The 25,189-nt window shown below is 37.7% G+C and overlaps 1 protein-coding gene across 1 annotated transcript; it reads right to left on the minus strand.

Moving 5' to 3' along the window:
- Nucleotides 1–4,622: 4,622 nt before the first annotated feature.
- MS4A5 (membrane spanning 4-domains A5) lies at nt 4,623–23,319 on the minus strand. The gene is made up of 5 exons (XM_014793186.2): nt 23,167–23,319; nt 16,149–16,277; nt 13,706–13,762; nt 12,519–12,671; nt 4,623–4,727 (listed from the first exon to the last, which is right to left on the minus strand). The coding sequence occupies exons 1-5, from the start codon at nt 23,317–23,319 to the stop codon at nt 4,623–4,625; spliced, it is 597 nt and encodes a 198-aa protein (XP_014648672.1).
- Nucleotides 23,320–25,189: the final 1,870 nt, after the last annotated feature.

Here is a 25,189-nt window from a genome sequence, read left to right on the forward strand (position 1 = left end):
TGAAATAGCACTTTTACCTACAAACCCACCTTTTCCTCCATCTGTCTAGTTCCCTTGTATCCTCTCTTTTCAGTCTGGTCTGGAGCTGTGTGGCCATCAATGTTACACTTCTTGGCCATCACCAGGAAGCTGGTGGCCAGGAGTGTGTAAACATTTGGGAGATGAATCAAAGAAAGTTTTGCCCAAAGAGGTTATACCCCCTGCCCCTGCCAGATTCAACCTTTATGTTCATATGTTGGGTTTTTCATTACTTTTTAATTTCCTTGTCCATTGCTTTATTTCATTAGAGACCCAGGGCTGAAGTTAGGTAATTATTTGTTTGCCTAATCTAAAGGGCTGAAATATGGCAGCTCTATTGATGAATCTGAGGTTAATTCATATCTTCTCTCTCTCTCTTTTCTCTATTTCTTCCTCTGCCTATCTTTTCTTTAAGATAGTTTGGAATCATAGGATTAGAAAAAATGGGTAGTAGTAGTTTTGGAGAGGCTGATTTTGGTGCAACATAAAAAGATGCTATCTCCCACCATTGGAGCAGTTCATTAGTGGAACAGGCTACCATTTGAATAGAGAACTTGGTCATCAAGAATATGCAAGTAAAAGCTATGCAGTCACCCCTTATCAATGCTATAGAGAGGAGAGGAGTGGAAACATAAGATCCACCATCCATTTAAGATTCTGGTTGTGGGCTTATGAATTTCTGCTCAAGTGCTTGAATGGTTGGTGGCAGGAATGATAATTACCTAGCGTCTGAGTTGTGGATGATTGTGAGGCCCGAGGTTTGAGTCTAGGATGATGGGTGGTTAGAGGTGTGTGTCTTCATTTTAGTGAGCATGGGAGTGGGATCAGAACTTGGCAAATGTATGGCATCGATGCGGCTTGGATTGGGGTTGCACAGCCTGATTTTTCATATCCTTTTCTGTGTATAGGCCCTTGTTTTTCCCAGGTTTGTCTGGGGTTGTTTGTTACTCTGGTTTTTGTGGCCAGGGGGCTCACTTAGGTGGCTCTGTGTGTGATTCCTCCTGAATACACTTGAATTTGAATGTATATAAATAAGTAAACTTTCACTTTGTCTTTGCTGGTTTGGCTCCATTGACTTTTCAGTGCTTGAGTGTGTTGCAATCCTACTACAATTTGGATTTGTCAGGAGCACTTTCTTTGTTCCATTATTTTTTTTCCTGTGTAATGTTTGAGGATATTTTATCAGGTCTATTACACGTCTAAAATTTCTGTCTCTGAATTAAACTTCTTGTCATTGTCTAGTGGCTTTCTTGCTTCCAAATGATGATCTCTTTCTTCAAGTCTACATAAAAGTTTATTAACTAAACTTTTATTTACTTAATATTTGCCCAATAGGAATTTTTCTTTTTTTTATTCCTCCCACCTCCTAGCACTCCGCCTTTATTTTTTATCCTTTAAACATTTGCCTCTCTTATGAAAACTACATTCTATGTCATAATTACTTGTGTTTTTACCTTACACAGCCATTGGTCTATATTATATGTCCCTTGAAAGCAGGGATGATTTTTCTGATTGCTGGGTTCTCTGCAGTGCTCTGAGAGATAATGGTTCTGCTTTGGTTCTTTCTCCCATCCAGATGGTTATCACAATGCTGTCCAGTATCAGGAAGTAATATTACAGTGTGTTTTAGTTGTTCAGCAAGGCGCTGACACCCAGAGTTATCTGGTGTTGGAAGGTGTTGGTGTCAGAGAATTGGTAAGGGAGATGCAGGGTCCCTCAGAGATGAAATTAAAGATCTTATTGCAAATAGAACTTGGTTACAAGTTGGAAATTCCCACTGTTGTACTTATAATTAATACTAAGGAAATATAAGTCCAAGTACTTAAGAGCTTTGTAGTTTTATGAGGTCTTCTTTCTGTTCCAAGGGACTACTTTACATTTTTAACAGTTAGGAAAGTAACATTAGTTGAATATCTACTTATATGCCAAGCACTGTCCATTTACCACCTATAGTATTGAGTCTATTTTGTAATTGTGGAAACTAAAGTTCAAGAAATGGGGGAAACTGGCCTAAAGTAACATAGTAAGTGATAAAATGTGATGTTTAGAAAGCAAGAAAACCTCAATTATAAATTTAAAAGAAAACCTACCATTTACTAAGTGATTTTTAAGTTCCAAGCACTGGTAGATCAGTTCACGTATTTTATTTAAGGCTCGCGATAAAGCCGTTAGATAGATATTATTATTGCATCTTTGTCTGGGAATTTAAAGTTCATAAAGGTTAAATAATTTGTTCAAGTCACTAAGCTTTAAATTGCAAAACCAACATTTAAACCTAGGTTTGATTTAAAAACCCTTACCAGGGCCGGCCCTGTGGCTTAGCGGTTAATTGCGCGCGCTCCGCTGCTGGCGGCCCGGGTTCGGATCCCGGGTGCGCACCGACGCACTGCTTCTCTGGCCATGCTGAGGCCGTGTCCCACATACAGCAACTAGAAGGCTGTGCAACTATGACATACAACTATCTACTGGGGCTTTGGGGGGAAAAAAAAAAGCCCTTACCGTTAGGTGACGGGGCCTCTCACCCTTAAATATATCTCAAACCCCACAAGTCTGAACCTCATTCAGTAGCCAAATATTTTTCATCAGAACCTCACTCCACTGGAAATAAATATTTAAAAATAAATATTTTTCATCAGAACCTCTCTCCCCCATCTTCTGCCCTCACACATGGACCTATAGACCTTTCTCCTTCCAGCTTATGGCAGAAATGAAAGCCTGGTAGTTTATTTCTTTGCGTATGCTAAGTTTTTCTATGCCAAAGGAAGCAGAGGATACTGAGATTTGGAGTTAGGGATCTTGATTCAAATCCTGGTTCTAAATCATACTCCCTTTTGTGGTCTCAGAAAAGTTAACCAGTTTGAGTGTCAGTTTTCATGTCTGTGACATAGGCCCATCTCAGAGGGCTGTCATGACAATCAGGTGAGATGATGGAGGTACGATCTCTAATACTTAGCAGGTATTCAGTCAGTGGGAGCCAATATAATATAAGGCAGCTGTACTCAAAGCATGGTCTGGGAATCTCCTGGAGTCCTTGAGACCCTTTTAGGGGTTCTGCGACCTGAAAACAATTTTCATGATAATACTAAGACCTCATTTCTCCTTTCCGTGAGTTTACGGTGGTATTCTGCCCAGGCTACAGAGCATGAGATAGCACAGTAGAATGAATGCAACAGCTGTTGAGAGAAGCCACTTGTCTTCTGTTAAGCTAGAGAGAGGCTGTGGTTTCCAAACTTTGCTCTGCATTAGAATCACCTGGAAATCTTTACAAACTATCAATGCCTAGCTCTCACTTCATTCTGATTTAATTGGTATGTGGTGGTATGTGGTCCATTGGGGTTTATAAAAGTTCCTCAGTTGATTTGAATGTGCAGTAAAGTTAAATGGGGATTTGTTTTTCAATGGGTATAAAGTTATTGTTATGCAAGATAAGCTCTAAAGATCTGCTGTAAAACATAGTACTTACAGTTAATAAGGTATTGTGCGCTTTAAAATGTTAGGAGGATAGATCTCATGTTAAGTGTTCTTACCAAAAAACGAAAGCAAAATTCCATGAAAAAACACAAGGAAATTTTTTGAGGTGATTCATATGCTTAGAACCTTGATTATGGTGATGGTATCAGGGGCATATGCTTACATTGTGTGCAATTTTTTTTTGTATGTAAACTATAACTCAATAAAGCTAAAAAAACTAAAATAAAAGAATGTTAAGTAGCCTAAAAAAAGAAATTTGCAAAAATATATATCGGTGCCTCTGTCCACACTAATTTTTTATTTTGGAAAATATAGTGGTTTTAGTAAAAAATCATTTATATTAGTATGTAATGGGTCTTCAATAATATTTAAGAGTATAAAGGAGTTCTGAGACCTAAAGTTTGAGACGTTGGTATGTTGGTATAGGGGTTAAGACCTTGGGCTCTGGAGCCAGACTGCCTGTTGATACCATGGCTCTGCCATTGCAAGCTTTGTGACCTGGGGCACGCTACTTACGCTCTCTGTGCTTCAGCTTACTTGTCTGTAAAATGAGTATAACAATTATTTACCTCTTAGAATTTTTGTGAGATTAAATGAGTAATGCACATAAAACTCTTAGCACGGCGCCTGGAACATTGTAGTGGCTCTTACCAATATTTGCCCTTATTATTGTTACTATTCTAGTTGCTGCATGTGGCTGACATTGATGATCTTGCAGGATCAGTGGAAAATTTGTGGCCAAGCCATTATTTCGACCACCTCATCTTTCCACACAGCAATGGAGTAGGAGCCATTAGGTGGAGTCTCTTGGAGGAACTCCCTGGGCTTTGGTTCATTTCTCTGTACAGCGGCAACACGACATTGCTTTCCTTTGGTTCAATGAATGCATGACTAACAGAGGAAATGACACCCAGGTGACCATGTGATGTGGGCAGAGGAGGAGATGGCATTGCAAAGAGGCAGGATGTGTTTCATCAGCCAAAATGTTCCCAGACCCCACTGCCTTGAGTCGCTGCCGTTTGCTTCAAAGAGTTACCAGCCTTAAGATTCTATGTTCCTTTGGCTTTTCCTCACAGCATAGCTCATCTCTCAATAATATTATAATATCTTTATTCTCACAGTGCTATTCAACATCATTCCTCACAATCACAACAGTGAAAGTGGCTCCTCAAAATTGAGAAAGACAGAGAAATGAATAATTCCATAATGCTGAAGGCCATCATCATAGTCAAAATTCCCTGTAACAGAAGAAGAGAAAAAAAAAGAAGAATCCTGGTATTAGCACAATGATGGTTTTTCTGATGACGAGGTAGCAATGCCCAGGTAAGAAAAGCTCCCCAACATGTCTCAGGTGTAGCTGATGCTTAGGAAGCAAATTAGGGGAGGGTCGTAGAGTATACAGTTATTTTAGCATAGCACAGCACAGCACAACATAGCATAGCATATTATTTTCTTAGAGCAAGTCATACAAAAATAATCCATTTTCTAAATTATATGTAGGAAATACCTCCATTTCATTAATATTTAAAATACAAAGAAATAATATGAAAAGGTAGTCTATTGAAGGAGAAAGAAAGAAGGTTAAGAATCAAGATAAGAAAGCAAAAATAAAAAGAAAAGAAAAAGGAAGAAAAAATCTACAGGCCCAGAAAAAGAGGAACATGCAGAAGACCCAGAGAAAGAAGCGTAGGCTAATAGTACCATCTTGTGTTCTTTTTATCACTGCTAAAGACCTTTCAGATGTTTTATATCTGGGCAACTAAGAGCACACATCGGGATACCCACCAGGTTCATGGCCCAGAGGCTGCGCACACCTAGCGTTTGCTGGTGAAGGTTTGTAGAGATTAATATGGTTAACATTCTGTTCTACAACCACATTTGTCTAAATGTTTTGACTATAAGTTGAAAAACTATTTATTTTAGAGGTGCATGGTTTTTAATGGCCACATCATATCTCATGGTGTAGTTGCCATACTTCATTTATTCTTTAGTGATAGAAAATAATTTATTTCTTCTTCCTCCTCTTCTTTTCTGATTTTTTTTTTCCACTGTGAACACTGCTGCAGTAAGCGTTCTTGTACACATACCCCTATCTATAGGTGGTTTGATGACTGTGGGGCTGGCTACCTGAGTTAAAAGGTATGCATATCTTTCATATAAGTGTCTCCTTGCTTTCCAAAATGGTAGTAACATTTCACATTTCTGCCACTGATAATACAAGAGCATCCTTTTCACCATTTCTCTGCCATAATTTTTATAACTTTTTAATTTTTGCCAATCTAATGAATGTAAATCTTAGTCCATTATTAATTTAATTGGTGTTTCCCTGACTGCTAGTGAATTTGAGCTTCACTCTATATGTTTGGCCACTATATTGGCATTTTTGTAAATGCCTTCCCCATGATCTTTGTCTATTTTTTAAATTGTGTTCTTGACTTTTTGTCAGTTATATTAGCTCTTTGTTTATAAAAATATTAAAACTTTGCTGTTATTTGTTTTAAAAATATTTTCCAATTCTTTTACCATACCAGAGTTTAAATGCGAATACATATATTTTTCCCTTTTTGCTTTCCATATCAAGATATATTATACTTTTCCATCACTCCAGTAAGTTATGTCCCTTCCCAGTCAGCCATCTAGAGGCAACCACTATTCTGATTTCTAACACCATTTATTAAATTTGTCTGTTCATTTTTGTATCTGAATTTGTTCAATATTGTGGATTGAAATTTATCCATGTTGTTGTGTGTATCAGTAGGGTGTTCTGTTTTTATTGCTAAGGAGTATTCTATTGTTTGAATAATCATAGTTTGTTTAGCCACTCTGTTGTTGATAGACATTTGAATTGTTTTTAGTTTTTAACTATTATGAATAGATTTGCTATGAACATTCTTGTGTATAGTGCTGAGACATAAAATAGGTCTACGCTTAAATTTGTTAAAAACCGCCAAATAGTTTTCCAACGTGGTTGAACCATTTTACACTCTCACCAAAAATGTATAATAATTCCAGTTGCTTCACATTCCTGTCAGCACTTGGTTTTGCCAGTCCTTGTAATTAAAATCAGTCTGGTGTATGTGCAGTGGTATCTTATTGTGATTTGAATTTGCGTTTCTCTGGTAACTAACAATGTTGAGCACATTTTTACATGCTCACTAGCCATTGGTATGTCTTTCTTTGTGAAGTGAGTGTTCAAATCTTACTCATTTTTTGTCTTTTTATTATTGATTTTCAGGAGTGCTTAATATATTCTGGATATAGGTCTCCTGTTAGATATATGTATTGAGGAGATTATCTCCCGTTCTGTGCCTTGCCTTTTCACTTACCTTTTTTTTAATTGAGATATAATTCAAATATAAAGTTGTGTAAGTTTAAGATGTGCAATGTGTTGATTTGATACATTTATATATTGTAATATGATTACCACCTTCGCGTTTGTTAGCTAATACCTCCATCGTTATGTAATTATCATTGTGTGTATGTGTGTGTGGTGAGAACATTTAAGATCTCATCTCTTAGCAACATTGAAATATATAGTACAGGGGCTGGCCCCGTGGCTTGCTGGTTAAGTGCGCGTGCTCTGCTACCGGTGGCCCGGGTTCGGATCCCAGGCGCGTACTGACGCACCGCTTCTCCGGCCATGCTGAGGCCACGTCCCACATGCAGCAACTGGAAGGCTGTGCAGCTATGACATGCAACTGTCTGCTGGGGCTTTGGGGGAAAAAAAGGAGGAGGATTGGCAATAGATGTTAGCTCAGAGCCGGTCTTCCTCAACAAAAAGAGGAGGATTAGCACGGATGTTAGCTCAGGGCTGATCTTCCTCACACACACACAAAAAAGAAATATATGGTACAGGATTGTTAACTATAATCACAATGCTGTGCATTAGATCTCCAGAACTTATCCATCTTCTAATTGAAAGTTTATACCCTTTGACCATCTCCCCAAATCCCCAACCCCCTAGCAGCTGGTAACCACCATTTTACTCTGTTTCTACAAATATGGCTCTTTTGGATTCCACATGTAAGTGATATCATACAGTATTTATCTTTTTCCATCTAACTTATCTCACTTAGCATGATGTCCTCGAGGTCCATCCATGTTGTCACAAATGTCAAGATTTCATTCTTTCTATGGCTGAATAATATTCCATTGTTATATATATACATACCACATTTTCTTTATCCATTCATCCATTATGGACACTTAGGTTGTTTCCATGTCTTGACTATTGTAAATAATGCTGCAATGAACATGGGGCTGCACCTATTTTTTCGAGTTAGTATTTTCGTTTCCTTTAGATAAATACCCAGAAGTGGAATTGTTGAATCATATGGTAGTTCTATTTTTAATTTTTTGAAGAACCCCATACTGTTTTCCATAGTGGTTGCATCAATTTACATTCCCACCAACAGTGCACAAGGGTTCCCTTTTCTCCACATCCTCAACAACACTTGTTATTTCTTGTCTTTTTGATAATAGGCATTCTAACAGATGGGAAGTGATATCTCATTGTGGTTTTAATTTGCATTTTCCTGATGACCATGATGTTGAACATCTTTTCATGTGCCTGTTGATGATCTGTATGTATTCTTTAGGAAAATGTCTATTCAGATCCTCTGCCCATTTTTAATTGGATTGTTTGGTTTTTTGCTATTGAGTTGTATGAGTTCTTTATGTATTTTTTATATTAGGTTTTTTTCAGATATATGATTTGCAGATATTTTTCTCCCATTCCATAGATTGCCTTTTCATTTTGTTGATGTTTCCTTTGCTGTACAAAAGCTTTTTAGTTAGATGTAGTTCCACTTATTTTTGGTTTTGTTGCATTTGTTTTTGGTGTCAAATCCAAAAATCATTGCCAAGACCTATGTCAAGGATCTTAGCACCTATGTTTTCCTCTAGGAGTTTTATGGTTTCAGGTTTTATGTTCAAGTCTTTAATCCATTTTGGGTTGATTTTTGTGTATGGTGTAAGATAGTGGTCCATTTTAATTCTTTTGCATGTGGCTGTCCAGTTTTCCCAACACTGTTTATTGAAGAGACATCCCAGATCCATGGATGAGACAACTTAGTATGTTAAGATGTCAGTAGTCCTCATAACTGGTCTACAGACTCAATGTAATCCCTATAAAAATCCCAGCTGGCTTTTTTTTCCCCCAGAAATTGACTGGATGACCCTATAATTCATATGGATATGGAAGAACCCACAACAGCCAAAACAATCCTGAAAAAGAAGAACAAATTTGGGGAACTTGCACTCCCCATTTTCAAAACTTATTACAAACCTAGAGTAATCAAGACAGAGTGTCTGGCTCAAGGATAGACATATAGATCAATAGAATAGAATTGAGAGTCCAGAATAAACCCTTACATTTATGCTCAATTGATTTTCATCATGTGCCATGGAAATAGAATAGGTAAAAAAAATAACCTTTTCAACAAATAGTGCTCAGATAACATGCAAAATAATGAAGTTGGACCCTTTCCTCACACCATACACAATAATTAACTCAAAATGGATCATATAGCTAAATATAAGAGCTAAAATAATAAAACTCTTAGAAGAAAACATAGGAATACATCTTCATGACCTAGGGTAGACAGTGGTTTCTTAGATACAACACTAAAAGCATAAGCAATAAATAAACAAATAGATAAATTGGACATCATCTAAATTAAAAACTTTTGCTTTGCAAAGAGTGAACCTCAGTGTATGCAAGTTAAAAAAAATCTTTTAGGTGATCAAGGAACCACAGGAAGTAAAGTAGACTGTGACAAAGTATTCTAATCGTATTACAAATATAGGAAATAAGCTCACTGAAGAGGATTGGAGGTGGGAGATGGTGCTTATTGAAGTTACTTTAAAATGAGTGGAATCTGTAAGACTAAATGCAAAAGGAGATATTCATAAGCACTGTTTTCCATGGAGATATCAGTTAAATATAATTGATATATTTACTATTCATAAGTTCTTTCCCATGGAGGTATCAGTTAACAATTCTGACACCACTATACATTTAAAAACTGTAATTGAAAAATTAAATAAATGGATGGAGGATGGTGAGCATCAGGTTTCTCACTGTTGGAGGGGAAAGTTGCAGATAACTAATGAGGAGACTAAAATGATCCATGTAGTAGTGGATTAGTGTTGTAGACATCATTATGAAACTCATGCCCAGACTAATGTAGATAGTGATGGATACATAAAGAAATATTTATAGATATGTGTATATACGTGGGTTAGTGCACACACATATATTTCCTTGCTCTGTCGGCTGAAAGGGTCTAAGGAAACAATGACACTCCGGTAGCAATAAGTACACCTAGTGCCCGTATCTTGATTTCTAATACCATTCTCCAACAAAAGGAACTAGGGCTTCTTGGAGAAATCGCCTATTCCAGGCCTATAGGGCAGGAGATATACAAGAGGAGCCTGGAGCATCTTGTAGTGCCAGAAAGTGAAGAAATGCTAAAACAAACAAACAACCCCCCACACACACACATAATATAGGGGTATGTCAAAGGACCACAGGAATCAGCTGAAAGAGTTCCCAACGGCTAAAAGTGAACAATTTGCACCACAAAGTAAATAAATAGTTTTAGATTGTAACCCAAAGTATAAAATAAAAACCCATAAATCCATACTGATATAAATACCTGATTAAATAAATAAATAAATAAGTAGAGGAAGAATAGGCAAATCTCCTGTTTAGAAGAATTTCAAGTAATTTATATAGATACTCTGTCCTCAAGGGGTTGGAGCCTAACTCCCTCCTAACTGTTGGTTGTACATAGTGACTTCACTCCAAAGACTACTGTATGTACAGAAAGGGGGAAAAACAATAGCTTGATACACAGATGTATTCAGTTTATGAAAATTCATCATACTGTACCCTTACCCTTAAATTTTAAAAAGTTTTAAAAATCTGTTGAATATATCAACATTATATCTGTCTTTTCTTGTAGAAGTCCTCATACAAAGGCTTCCAGGAAAAACTATTGATCATATGAACTGAATTTAAAAATTTTCCTGAGGTTTAAGTTTCAGTAGTATCTCAAAAACATGCAAATAGAGAAGGGCATAAATAGAGGATCAAAGGATAAAGTTAGTCAAAGGGTGATCCGGGTAGGGATTGGTTAGATTTTGTAAACTAAAACAGCAACTCTATCTTTGAAATACACATCTGTGAAGAATTATATGGGTCTGAATTATAAAATGTTAAAATAGTTTGAGCTTAGATAGTTTATTTTGAACATAAGGATAGACCAACACATGGAGGTCCCATCAGACTTCCTTCCAGTTATTTTTCCCAAGGTAACCGTTATTCTAATAGCCTATTTCTTGAAGATAATCTACCTTTTTTCACTGGTTGCTTTAAAATTTTGTCTTTTGTGTTCTCCATTTTTATTGCAGTGTGTCTCAGTGTTTGGGATTCACTTGACTTAGCATATGTGGGCTAATGCTTTTCGTTGATCTAACTATCATCATTTTCTCTTTCTCATTCTCTTCTGTCTGTCTATAACTCTAACCAAGTTTATGTTAGACTTTTTCACTGTATATTTCATATCTCTTACTCTCTCTTCTGTATTCCTTTTCTCCATGAAATATTATTCATTCTGATCTATCTAGTGTGCAGTATCAAATGTGATACCAAATTTTGTAGGAGTTTTGTGAGACTATTGGATGTGTGCCCACCCCCACACCCCTGCCCTCCGCCCCAGAGAGCCTTTAGTTTTGCTTTTGTCAGGTGCTAGGTCACCAAATGCCAAGACCAAATTCATGTCTTGAGCATTCTTGGCTCACCCAGTTTATGTCTACCAAAGGTTAAAATCCCAGTAGGGGTGGAGGGTGGAGAAGGTTGTCAGGGAGTCTAGTTTGTGGCCACAATTTCTCAAGAACTTCTCTCTTTTTTCACTCTGTTCAATAAGTTGTCTCTGCTATTATGGGGCAGAGTACTTTGTATGTCTTTTTGCCCTTACCTGAAGAGTGTAGTAGTCCATCAAGGACCTAGTTCAATGCCAGGAAGGTCTCTTCTAAGTCTTCCTACCTTGAGTGGATTCTGGGCCTTGGCTTCTTTCTCCTTCACTACACTTAGGCTGGGAATCAGATTCCAAACGGGCAACACTGGCAAATGGCCTCGAGGTAGAAACAGCTTTGTTTCCCTTTGGCATTCCATTGACAGATTTCAGGTTAGGCTTTCATCTAAAAATTGATCTAGGAATTCCAATTGACTTTTCAGCTCTTCAGTGCTTTTAAGGTATTAAAAAAAAATTTTTTTTAGTGTAGCATTTTTCTTTGTTTTCAGGAGACAGTTGATCCAAATAGCCCAAGTCACTACCAGAACCAATCTCTCCATTTTCTTCTCTTCGCTCCTGCTTTCTGTGGTCCTGGTACATCCAAATGCTCAGTATTTCTTAGAATCTGCCATATGAGATATTTTTCTTCTAGTGGGACTCCCTTTTCTTTAGGTGATTAGTTTTCAGCTTTATCAGCAGTTTTTGATGGGTCTTGTTGACTATTTTTTTCTCTTCATGTAGATTCGTATCTTTTACATTTCTTTATACTGATTTTAGTGGTATTTTGGAAATAACAGAAATAAATGCCTGTTTTCAATCTACCATGCTTTATCAGAAGTCCAGTCTAAATATTAAAATGAAAAACAAAAAAGTAAAAACACTCCACTCATGATCCCAATGTACATCTAAGACTGTGAACTACCACCACGCTGCTATACCTGTAGTTTTCTTTCAGTATTTCAGTTTATCTTTTCTACGATACTCATTGGTGTACATGTTTTATCTCCTCTACTCATCTGTGAATTCCTGAAGGTAGGGGTTATAATGTGTTTATTTTTCTATTCCACAATACCTGGTATAATGTCTGTCAGATACTATGATTTCTGTAAGTGTTTGTGAATGAAAGAAAATAATGTATCCACAGCATTATTTGGATGGTGCTTATTGGATGCTAATAAATCTTTATGATTAAACTCCTTACTCCTTACCCTGAAAATGCAGCATACTTACAATGAATAGGGTGGTAACAGCCTGACATTGACTGTCTTCTTCAGAATAGCCACAAAAGTAGTTTTGATCTAGAATGAAGCCAAATGTGAGGAGAATGATTCCGGCAGTTGCTGCCAGGGCACTAAGAAAATTCATTATTCGGCTCCTCTTCACCTGAAAGAAAATGAGAACATAATGACTCAGGCCCAGCCTGAATCTATAGACGAAGCAGTGGATGAGGAGAGTGGAGAGCAGGCTTGTTGTCACAGTCACAGCATTGCAATGCCATGAAGCAGCTGTGTGATCTTATGTGTCACTTCACCTCTTTGGGCTTCAAGCTGTCATCCACAGAATGCGGGGAGCCAGCGAACTTTTAATAACCCTTCCATCCCCCAAAATCTGTGCTTAAATTAACTCCTGTTCAGTTGCGGGGAGGGATGTGCACTGGACAAAAGAGGTACTTGGGGTAGCCATATTGCGTTGCGTTTTGATGCTCTGGTAAAGTCACGATCTATTTACATTTTTGTTTTATGACTCTGTTTAAAGAAACATTGTATTTCTTTGCAATTTTTATTTCTTTCTAAAATTACAAACCTACAGGAGATGTCCTCTGCTGAAAATAATTTATTGGCTTATTAATTAATATCTCATATCTTTGATTCTTTGAGAAAGGTAAAAATATTCTACTTATAATTTATCTGTAAGTTAAAATTTTGCATTCATTAACACTGTATTATTTATTTTGAGGTTCTGTTCTAAGGTTTAATTAGGTTGTCTATACAGTGTGCCTGTCAGATGAGTCAAACTAGTCCCTGTCAAAGTATCTGACATGCAGTAGGCACCAAAAATACTTACAGAAAGAATGAATGAGTGAGTTACTGGAGTACGGAGACCCACTCCACCATTTGGCTGAGGAACTTGGACAAATTATTTATCCTATGCCTCAGTGTCTTCATATATAAAATAAGAATTAAACTGGATGACCTAGAAAACTCTCTTCTGGCACTAATGTTTTATGATTTTATGAAAAAAGGAAGCAAATGCCATTGATTGTCATCAGTACTTGATAGTTTGTGGAATCATAGCGGCTTAATGATTTCCCAAATTCATTTTCAAGGTTAAATAAATTATTTCAATGTTATATGAACATTGAATCAATGAATTATTTCAAGGTTATAAATTCTTAATAAAGGGGAAATATAACTCACCAGAGTTTCTGTTGGTTTTCTTTCCAGTGCAACTAGGAAGGCTCCAGAATTAATGAACTGTTAAAAAGAATAAATAGCTTAGTGGTGGACATGTTTAGCTGATGTTGAAGAGTGCTCACAGAATAGACCTCTACATGTTTCTTTTACATACCCTCCTTCCTCGTTCACACAACCCTCAGGGCAGTCAGAAAGGTGAGATGCCTTTAATGATTGTCCACAAATGAATAGTGGACAAAATACTGGACAAGAAATTTGCTTTAGCCTTAACTACTTATTTGAACATGAGAACTTTTTTAACCTTACTGGTTTCTCATCCATCTTCCTTTTATAGCTATTGTGGACTCTGGGTTGATATCATGATACAGTGACGTTAAATCAGTTTACAGTCAGTAAGATCAGGTTTCAGCATTCTTATAAGAAACATCCTGCATAACTGTTTGCAATCTACTGTGTTCTCTTGGATAGGAACGTAAGTGGAGTTGCAGCTATGTGGTGGGAATTCTGAAAAAAATCCCAAGAATTTTAGTGGAGGTGAGTCATAGGTGATATTGTCGTTGTCTAGTAGAAACTTCAAATCTGATTACAGCACATCCATTTTAAATTTCTAGTCCCATTGCCTGGTATTTCTTCAGCCTCATCCCTCTACTCTCACTCTTTGTGCTGAACTCTGGCAGTTCTCAGAATAGAAAACGTTCTCCCTTCCCTTAAGCCTTTTACTCATGTTTCTTCCTTGGCATGCAGCCAGATATCCCTACCCCTTACACCCAACATCCCCCACCTCTTCCTCTGGATATGTCCTTACCTGATTCATCCTTTAAAACTCAGTCAAGCTGGAAATGTCTCTGGGCAACCCACCCTCCGTTTCATAGGTGTCTTTCCTATAGAGGCAACTTGTGTGTCCTCCATCACTACTCATCACACCAGATGACTGTAACTGTCTGACTCTCCACTCAACCCAGACCTTAAGACCAGGCGCTGCCTTTTCTCTGAATCCCCACACACACCGCCCATTCTCTGGCACTAAATTAGGTGCCAAAATAATGTTTATTCAATGTGATTAAATTGATTAAATAAGTGCCTCTGTGCAGTTCCAAGGTACATCTGAGAAGCATTCCCTGCTTCTCTGACTGCCTGTCTTCAAGAGTAAATTGATCCTTTGTCTTTGCTTACCATAGGCGCTTTCTACACCTCTGTGATTATCGTTTATCACATTGCCTTGAAATGACCTGTTTACATGTTTTCTTTCTTGCTAGACTGACAGCCCTTTGAAGGAAGCGCCCAAAGTATTACTATTTTTGTTTGTTTGTTTTTTGGTTTTTTTCCCCAGTTTTATTGAGAAATAATTGACATACAGCATTGTATAAGTTTAGGATGTACAGCATAATGATTTGACTTAAATATATTGTGAAATGATTATCACAATAAGTTTAGTTAACATCCATCATCTTACACAGATACACACACACACACAAAAATAAAAACAAAAAGGGAAAAAATATATATATATATTCTTTTTTCTTGTGATGAGAACTCTTAGGATCTACTCTCTTAAAAAATTTCTTGTATATCATACGGTAATGGTAACTATAGTCATCACATTGTACATTGCATTCCTAGGACCTATTTATCTTATACTGGAAGTTTGTGCCTTCTGACTGCCTTTATTCAATTCTCCCTCCCCTGACTCCCAGCCTTTGGTAATCACAAATCTGATCTCTTTTTCTGTTTTTTTTTTTTTTCCAGATTCCACATATAAGTGAGATCATACAGTATTTGTCTTTCTGTGTCTGGCTTATTTCACTTAGCATAATGCCCTCAAGTTTCATCCATGTTGTTGTAAGCAGCAGGATTACCTTGTTTTTTTATGGTTGAATAATATTCCATTGTGTGTGTATATATATACCACAACTTTTTTATCTGTTTGTCTGTTGATGAACACCTAGGTTGTTTCCGTGTCTTGCCTATTGTAAATAATGCTGCTATGAACATGGGGGTGTAGATGTGTCTTTGACATAGTGTTTTCATTTTCTTTGGATATATTCCCAGAAGTGGAATTGCTGAATCATATAGTAGTTCTATTTTTAAGTTTTTAAGGAGCCACCATACTGTTTTCCATAGTGAGAGCCCATGTATTATTAACCTTTGGATCCTCATTGCCTTCCTCTATGTATCTGGCTTATAAGAGATAGTAACTCATTTTGAATGAATGAATGGACAAATAATTTCAAGATCCAGAAAAATAATCCCAAAGGAAATTCAAGACCCAATAATGGAATATCAGTAACTCTGATGAATTGATGGGGAAATAATTTCAACAAGGTTGATTTTTATTTTAACTTTTCAAATTATATCATACAACTGAATGTAGCTCATTTCCTAACTAAGAATTCCCTAATATGCTTGTTGGCATGGCTTCAAATTGAACTTGATTGACTATACTCACCAAAATGGAGCTCCAGAATGGATATCCTGAAATAAATATAAAGGGGAATCTTGGGTATGGTTTTTCAAAGGTGAAAAGGAAAACAACTCCAAAAGAAAAGTTCATCAGTCCAAACACGATCTGGATAGTCTGTAAATAGAGGAAAAGGTCATGGTGAGGAGAAAGCAAAATAGTAAGTTCCCTTTTTGAAAATTTAGAAGATCTCCTTTTGGTTAAAAGGATTTGGCAATTATCCTCTTTTATAAATAAGGGAAAGATAGTAGAAGCACCTTTATGATGTTCCCAGGTATTTTCTTGATCTCTCTATCTGATATTTGGTAATAGGTAAAATGATCTAAATTAATGCTCCTGAAAATGTAGTCCATGGATTGGAAACATTAGGATCACCTGGGAATTAGAAAGGTAAACTGTCAGGCCCTATCCTAAACTTACTGACTAGAATCTCCAGGTGGGGCTGAGAAGTCTATGTCTTAAACTCTCCAAGCATCAGGGAAATGCAAATCAGAACCATAAAAAGATATCACCTCACCTCTGTTAGAATGTCTATCATCAGAAAGACAAGATAGCAAATGCTGGTAAGGATGTGGAGAAAAGAGAACTCTGGTGCACTGTTGGTGAGAATATATCACTATGGAAGATTGCTCAAAAAATTAAAAATAGAACTACCATATGATCCAGCAATCCCACTTCTGGGTATATACCTAAAGGAAATGCAATCACCGTCTCAAAGAGATATCTGCACTCTCATGTTAATTGCAGCGTTAATCACAATAGGCAAAATATGGAAACAGTCTGTGTCCATTGATGGATGAATGGGTCAAGAAAATGAGATATATATGTGTGTATAATGGAATATTATTCAGCCATAAAAAAGAAGGAAATCCTGCCATATGCAACAACATGAATGGATCTCAAGGGCATTATGCTAAGTGAAGTAGGTCAGAGAAAGACAAATACTGTATGATCTCCTTTATATGTAGAATCTAAAAACATTGAACTCATAGAAACAGAGTAGAATGGTGGTTGCCAGGGACTGAGGGATTGGGGAAATGGAGAGATGATGATCAAAGGGTACAAACTTCCAGTTATAAGTTTCAGGGATCTAAGGTACACCATGGTGACTATAGCTACCAATACTGTATTATATTCTTCAAAATTGGTAATAGAGTATAGCTTTAAGGTTCTCACTGTAACAACGATGACAAAATAGTAGTTATGTGAGGTGAAGGATGTGATAACTAACCTTATTGTGGTAAACATTTTGCAATATATATATGTATCAAATCATCATGTTGTATACCTTAAACTTATGCAATGCTGTATGTCAATTACATCCTAGTAAAGCCAGAAAAAAAGTCTTGAGCATATAAATGCTAAAGTTAGAGAAGGACTGAATTCTAAATCACCGTACCAGCCTGGCCTCAAGCAGATATGGACTGTCAGAAAACCCTTCTGTTGACGACCAGTCCTCTGAGCCTGTGGAGGTATTGTCACATCCTTGTACCCTGAGCACTTCCCATCTTTTGTCTTTCTTTTTTTCTCCCCATGCCACACTTGTGATGCACTACAGCTCCAAGCAGTGGTCTGATGAATGCTAAGGAAGACTGAGGAGAATGAGGTGAAGAATGGAAGGTGGACAACGTATGAGTGTATGTCCTTTGTCCTCTGCTATTGTCAGTCTAATCTCCTTTACTCCTATAGCAACTATCACGTTTAAGTGGCTGAATTGTAAACAGAATCATTTTCTCAACTCCAGACCCACAATTTTAGCTCTTGTCAAACATCCCCACTAGAATGTTCCACTACCACCTTATATTCAGTTGGTCCAAAAACAAGTTCACTTTTCTCCCTTTAAACTTTGTCTTCTTTCTGCCTTTTCTGTCATTATTTATAGCACCATCTTTTTCTTAGGCTTGAAGTCTTGAGGTCATCTTCTGTTCTTCTAAGGTCCCTTGATCCTCCAGACTCAAAAAGTAGGCAAGCTTTCCTCTTCTCTCTACTTGTAAAATTACAAATATTTGACTTGTTTTCTTTCATTTTTTTCTCTTGTGACCATATGCCCTAAGTCCCTCCCATGTGTAGATACATATGTACAAATGTTCCTGGCCTTTCTCCATCTACAGTTAGTAAGTTTCAAAGAAGGAGTTGGGTCATGAGAACCCAGTTGTTTTCTCTTCCCTCCTTGATAGTGAGCTCTTACAGGGAGCACCCATTCTCTTCTGCTTCTCAATGCTCTAAATATTCTAGGGGCAAATACTGCTCTTGCAATGAGAAGGCCTGATATTTGGGGAGTATGTTCAACGTAGTAGCCACTAGTCATTCATCTAAACTATTAAAATTGTTTTCTAACTGGCCTTTCTGCACCAGCCTCCTTTTTCTCTATTCCTATGTTGTGTCAGTGCTGAAGTAAGATTGCAAAACACAACTCCAATCCAATTACTCCTCTCAATATTGTTTGAAACATAGCTCCCAAATCTGGTGGTCATCAAATTCACTCAGAGAAGTGTTCTGAAAAAAATAGATTTCTAGCCCCTCACCCCCTGAAAATTGCAGTTCAGTAGTTCTGGAATGAGGTCTGGGAACTTGGTATATATTTTATAAAGCTCGTTGGGTCATTTTATTGATTTTACAGATTGGAAACTACTTGTCTACATTATAAAATCTAAGGATGGGATATAAGATTCTTGGCAATTAGGTCTCCAAATTACCTTCCTGGCTGTTTCTCTTCTTTTCCCCTTTAGTTTCTAAATATTATTTTTCTTATCGTAGTAAAATATACCTAACATAAAATTTACCATACTTACCACTTTATTTAAATTAATAGGCTTCATTTTTAAAAGCAGTTTTAGGTTCACAGCAAAATTGATTGGAAAGTACAGAGTTTCCGTATATCCTCTGTCCCCCTCCCCCACTGCTTTCCCCACTATCAACATCCCACAATGGTGTGGTACATGTGTGACAAATGATGAACCAACATTGACACATCATTATCATGAAAGTCCATATTTACATTAGGCTTCACTCTTAGTATTGTACATTCTCTGAGTTTTGGCAAATGTATAATGACACGTATCCACTATTATATTATCGTACAGAATAGTTTTCCTGTCTTAAAAATCCTCTGTCCTCCACCTGTTTCTCCGTCCCTCCTGCCTCCATCCCCTGGCAACCACTGATCTTTTTATTGTCTCCATATTTGGCTTTTGCAGAATGTCATATAGTTTGTAGCCTTTACAGGCTGACTTCCTTCACCTAGCAATGTGTATTTTAGGTTCCTCCATGTCTCTTCATGACTTGATGGCTCATTTCTTTTTAGCACTGAATAATATTCCATTATATAGATGTACCATGGTTTATTTATCCATCCTGATTGTTTCTTATTTTGTATTTTTTAATCATCTCATATCTTTTAAGCCTAGTGTCTCTAGTTCTCTCTCAGTTCTCTGTTGCAATTCCCAAACTATACTACCAGGAGCTTTTGTTCATGACGTTTTCTCCATCTAGAATAGTCTGCCTCCCTCTTCTCCCTTCATTTCCACTTATTAAAATTCCATCACTTCTTCAGAGTTCAGATTAAATGCCAAATTTGCCATGATGTTGTCTCATCTCTTTTAGCTGGAAGTGACTGTTCTCTCTCCGAGTTTCTCCGTCACACCACCAACACCATTTATGGCTCTAGTTTGATGCTACATTGAAATGCAGTTTCTAATCTTTTCATTTTATTACTTATAAACTATATATTTATTCTCCTCAATGTGAGAAATCAGGTTGTGTTTATTTCTGTAACTCCCATGGTGTTTAACATAGTTTCTTGCACATAGTTCAATACATATTTGTTAAAATAACTTGAACTCTTTAGCAGAAGCTTGGCTACCATTATATTTTAATAGATGCTGAAGCAGTTTAGACTGATAGCCCTCTTCTGCATGTCAGCGGGCCGTCTTTACTTCTCTGGGTTTTTTCTGAAAAAATATTAATTTCTTTCCATTTTCCATTCTTAGAGGCTGAGGATTGAAAGGATAAATATTTTCTAAGATATGGGTGATAGTACAGCCTCAAATATACCTGAATCCCTACATTGTCTGACAGGAGGATTGGTAAATAAAAGATAATTAATATTCATGAAGTGGGTTGATGGATGAGTGGAGAGATGAACACTTATAGTACTAAGGGGATTTTCTGCAAAAGCCCCATATATAAAAATACCATGTCATGTTGTCAAACTGTATTCTGAGTTTTTTTTTTTTTTCTGTGTCGAAGATTAGCCCTGAGCTAACATCCATTGCCAATCCTCCTCTTTTTGCTGAGGAAGATTGGCCCTGGACTAACCTCCATGCTCATCTTTCTCTACTTTATATGGGACACCGCCACAGCATGGCTTGACAAGCGGTGTGTCAATCGGCGCCCGGGATCCAAACCTGTGAACCCTGGGCCACTGAAGCAGAGCATGCAAACTTAACCACTATGCCACCGGGCCGACCACAAATTCTGAGTTTTGCTTGGGAAAAGATAGAACTGTAGAACTCAATAACCCTCAGTAACCCAAGATATAGAATCTAGTCTATTAATTTCTACTTGATTTTCTCTTTCCTTTCTTTTCTCTGAACTTGACAGAAAAAAATCTCATAGGTGGTCAGTTTGGAGATTTTTACTTTAACTGTGACCTCTAAGAGTCCAGGAGCCTTAGCTTATTCATTTTCTATTTTCCTTTCCACAGATCTTTGTACATAATTGTACAGAAATGTGGTGCCTACTTCCTGAATTGAATGGAAATAACAGTTGGAATTGGCTCCTGCCTTAAAACATTGTGCCGCCAGATATTTTTTCCCTTTTCTTCTCCCCCAACTCCTGTCTTAGTTCAGGCTTCTACAACAAAGTACCATAGACAAGGTGGCTTATAAACGACAGAAATTTATTTCTCACTGTTCTGGAGGCTGGAAGTCTGAGATCAGGTTGCCATCGTAGTTGGGTTCTGGTTGCAGACTGCTGACTTCTCTGTTGCATCCTCACATGTTGCATCCTCACAGAGAGCTAGCTCTCTGGCCTCCTCTTATAAGGACACTAATTCCATTCCTGAGAGCTCCATCCTCATGACCTAATTATTTCCCAAAGGCTCTATCTCTGAATACCATCATATTGGGATTAGGTTTTCAACATATGAACTAGGGGACCACAAACATTCAGTCAATAACATTCTGCCCCTGGTTCCCGCAAATTCATGTCCTCCTCCCAGGGAAAATACGTTCATTCCATCATAACAGCCCCAACAGTAGTAACTTGTTGAAGCCAGCACCACCTATAAAGTCCAAAGCCTCATCTACATATCATTTAAATCATATGAATGAGACTCAAGGTACAATTCATCCTAAGGCAGAATTCCCCGCCAGTTGTGAACCTGTGAAACCAAACCAGTTAGGTGCTTCCAAAATACAATGGTGGTACAGACAAAAAATGGACATTCCCATTCCAAAAGAGAGAAACAGGAAAGAAAGAAGGGGTGATGAGTCCGAAGGAAGTCCAAACCTAGCAAGGCAAATTTCATTAAGTCTTAAGGCTTGAGAGTAATCCTCTTTATCTAGAGATTTACTGGGGTGGTTGTGCCTGTAGAACCCACTGGGGTGGTGGACCTTTCCCCACAGCCCCACTGGGCAGAGGTTAGGTACCCAAGGCTCTGGCTGGCCCTGTCCCCATGGCTTTGGGTATCTCTTCTCCCCTGGCTTTTAGCAGAGGTCACCTGGCTTGTTAAAACCCAGGTGGTGGCCTTGATGATCTCTGAATCACTTTTGGGGTTCTTCTTCCCTTGTCCTGAAGAATAATGCACATTCACAGCCCAGTAGCTCTATTGTCTCATCCTGTAAAATCCAAGAAGTCTGACAGCCTTCCTTCATTCCTTCCCATCACCTTCCCCTTCAGTTCAAACTGGGAAACTGCCAGGGTGGCTGATTAAATCCATGGTTCACACCCAGACTAATCTCCTTATTAAATGGCTGCTTGGCCACACCTTTTGTGTTCTCTTCCCAACATTCTTTCTCAGTTTTTGCAATATAGGTAGGCTGAGAATTTTCCAGATCTTTAAGTTCTAGTTACTTTTTGCTTAATAATTCCATATTCAAGTCATTTCTCTCTTCTTGGATTTTACTATAAGCAGTCAGGAAGAACCAAGCCACTCCTTCAACACTTTGTTTAGAAATGTCCTCAGCTAAATGTTCAACTTCATTGCTTGCAAATTCTACCTTCCACAAAACACTAGAACAGAAACACAGTTTAGCCAAATTCTTTGCCATGTTATGAAAAGAATCTCCTTGTCTCCACTGTCCAGTAACATGTTCCTCATTTTCATCTGAGACCTCATCAGAATGGCCTTTCCTATCCATATTTCTACCATTATTCTGTTCATGATTACTTATGTATTCTCTAAGAAGATGAAGCTTTTCTCTACAGCTCTCCTGTTTTCTTTCTGAGCCCTCACTGAAGTTGTCTTTAAAAACCCCTTCTTGATGATCTCAGCTTCTTCTAGCATGGCCTCAAAACTCTTCTAGCCTCTACCCAGTTCCAAAGCTGCTTCCACATTTTTAGGTATTTGTTACAGCAGCACCCCTCTTCTTGGCACCAATTTCTGTCCTATTCAGTTTGGGCTGCTATAACAAAATACCGTAAACTGGGTGGCTTATAAACAACAGAAATATACTTCTCACAGTTCTGCAAGCTGAAAATCTGAGGTCGGGGTGCTAGCCAGGTCAGATTCCGGTGAAGACCCTCTTCTGGGTTGCAGAGTGCTGACTTCTCTGTTGTATCCTCGTGTGATGGAATGAGCTAGCTTGCTCTCTGACCTCTTCTTATAAGGGTGCTAACCCCATTCATGAAAGCTCCACCATCATGAACTAATTACCTCCCAGAGCCCCCCCCCCAAATACTATCACGTTAGGATTATGGTTTCAAATATGAATTTTGGGGAAGACAAACATTAAATCCATAACACACCCTCAGTAGAGTTTACATTGGGGGAAATCTTACTTACCCCTAAGATTTTCATTTTTGTAGCAAGTAATTTTGGAAAGGGACTGCTAGACTCATAGGTTGTGGGTGTAAGGTCCGTTGACTGGAATTCAGGAATGGTGACCTCTGGAGGAAATATCAGAAACACAGGATTGTGTGGAGGGTTTGAATCCATGATGGTGTTGTTGATATTTTGAAGTGAAAAAAATGATTTAGTTGGTACTTCGCTCTAGACCATGTTCTTCTCCTATACCAAGGCTGTCTGGAGCACTGGCATTATTATACTTGGTCTTGGAATTATAGAACCATAGAGTCACAGAGTCATGGAATCTCAACACTGGTGGAGATCTCAAGAAGTTTAGTGAGTAAAAGGTCCAAGACCAGGGGTTGGTGGTTCAGTCAGGAACTCACTATGACGTTGGGCAAGTCACATCCCCCTCTCTTTATTTCAGATTCTTTATATGTGCATTGATCAGGTTGGGCTAGATGATCTATAAAGACATTTCAATTCAAAAATAATGAGTATTGTGAACATTTATTCTAGTTCTCTATCTTTGGATGGTAGAGGACAAAACCTGATCTCAGGCCACAGAATTAATTAGCCTCTTCTTAAAGTAGACATAGTGTCTATTTAGCCTGCCCCTTTTGTTTTTTGCCACCTGATTTTATTAGCTTTAGCTGTGAACAAACCATCCTAAAACTTAGTGGCTTCAAACAACCACCATTTGATTTTGCTCTCAATTCTGTGGGTCGTATGGGTGGTTCTACTGGTCTAGTCTAGCTCAGCTCTTCTCTGTCAGGTTCTCTCATGCATCTGTGGTCAGCTGGTGGAGTGACCAGAACTAGATAATTTAGTACGGCCCCAGAACTAGATGATTTAGTATGGCCTCAGTCACATATCTGGCAGTTGGCAGACTCGTTGTTCTCTGATTCACAAATGTTTTTCAAACCTCTGCTGACTCGTGTATGCCAATGTCCTATTGACCTAAGCAAATTGCATAGACAAACCAGATTCAAGTAAGGAAACAGACTCCACATCTTCATGTGAAGATCTGCACTGTTATATTGCAAGGACATGGATGAAAGGAGGGGAAGAATTTGTGTTCTTTTATACACTCTATCTTATCATCCTCTGGTGTTTCCTAATAAGATCATTGAAATCCTGATGTGACAGCCTCTAGCCACTTGCTAGTTAGAACATATTAAAGGACTACCTGCCTTACAATTTCTTTTCTCTGAATTTACCTGCTCTTAATGCAGTTTTCCACAGACATAGAATCCTAATGATGACAATCCTTCATGAAAATCCTCTGATGTTGGGTTAGTGTTCTCTGAGTTAAGCAACTCTGTTCCAATATACTTTATAATATATCATTTCATCCTTGTCACTCATGTTTTAGCATTCCTGTGGACCTTTTCCAGTTTTACTCTCTCTCTCTTTTTTTCTCTAAGCATGATGACTGGAATAATGTTGTAATAGCTATCTGAAAAATGGTGGAAAGATAACTTTAACTTTTTATTATGTTTTAATTCATGCAAGCTAATTCTGGAGATGCTGTGGAAGACCCAATTCTTGGAGCACAAAAACCTAAAATTAATTCCAGGCCCTTTTATTTACTAATTATGGGGTCTTGGCTAAGTGATATATTAACTTACATATTTATATTAGCTTACATATTTGTTAAAACATTGCATTTCTTATCCAAAAGTGGGAATGATAAGTGTTACCTTGTACAGTTGTTGTGAGTGAATTATAAAGCATCTAGCATATAGTGGATGCTAAATAAATTGTTATAATAAAATTAATAGCAATAAGTATTATTTCTATTATTATTACCATTTTAATCATGGTGGCCAGATGCTTTGTTTTTCTTTCTGTTTGCATTCTTTCCAAAGTTTGTTTCTGTTGGTTCTTTATCAGCTAAATATCCTATGTATTGCTATAAGAACCTTGAAAATGTCACACTGAGTTAGTACAGAAGTTATTTTGTACTAACTCATTTCTCCTCATTTCTCCACTTCAGGGTGGCTGTGGAACTCCATGG

Source organism: Ceratotherium simum, chromosome 34 (genome assembly GCF_057802395.1).
Source record: "Ceratotherium simum simum isolate JZ-2026a chromosome 34, ASM5780239v1, whole genome shotgun sequence".
Lineage (NCBI taxonomy): Eukaryota > Metazoa > Chordata > Mammalia > Perissodactyla > Rhinocerotidae > Ceratotherium > Ceratotherium simum.

Excerpts from the sequence above, each read along its gene's own strand:
- MS4A5 (XM_014793186.2), bottom strand. The coding sequence starts at position 23,319 with ATGGATTCAAACCCTCCACACAATCCTGTGTTTCTGATATTTCCTCCA. Across the intron at positions 16,278-23,166 it reads CAAAAATGAAAATCTTAGGG|ACTATCCAGATCGTGTTTGG; the intron begins GTAAGTAAGATT and ends CTCTATTTACAG. Across the intron at positions 12,672-13,705 it reads GAAAACCAACAGAAACTCTG|GTGAAGAGGAGCCGAATAAT; the intron begins GTGAGTTATATT and ends ATTTTCTTTCAG.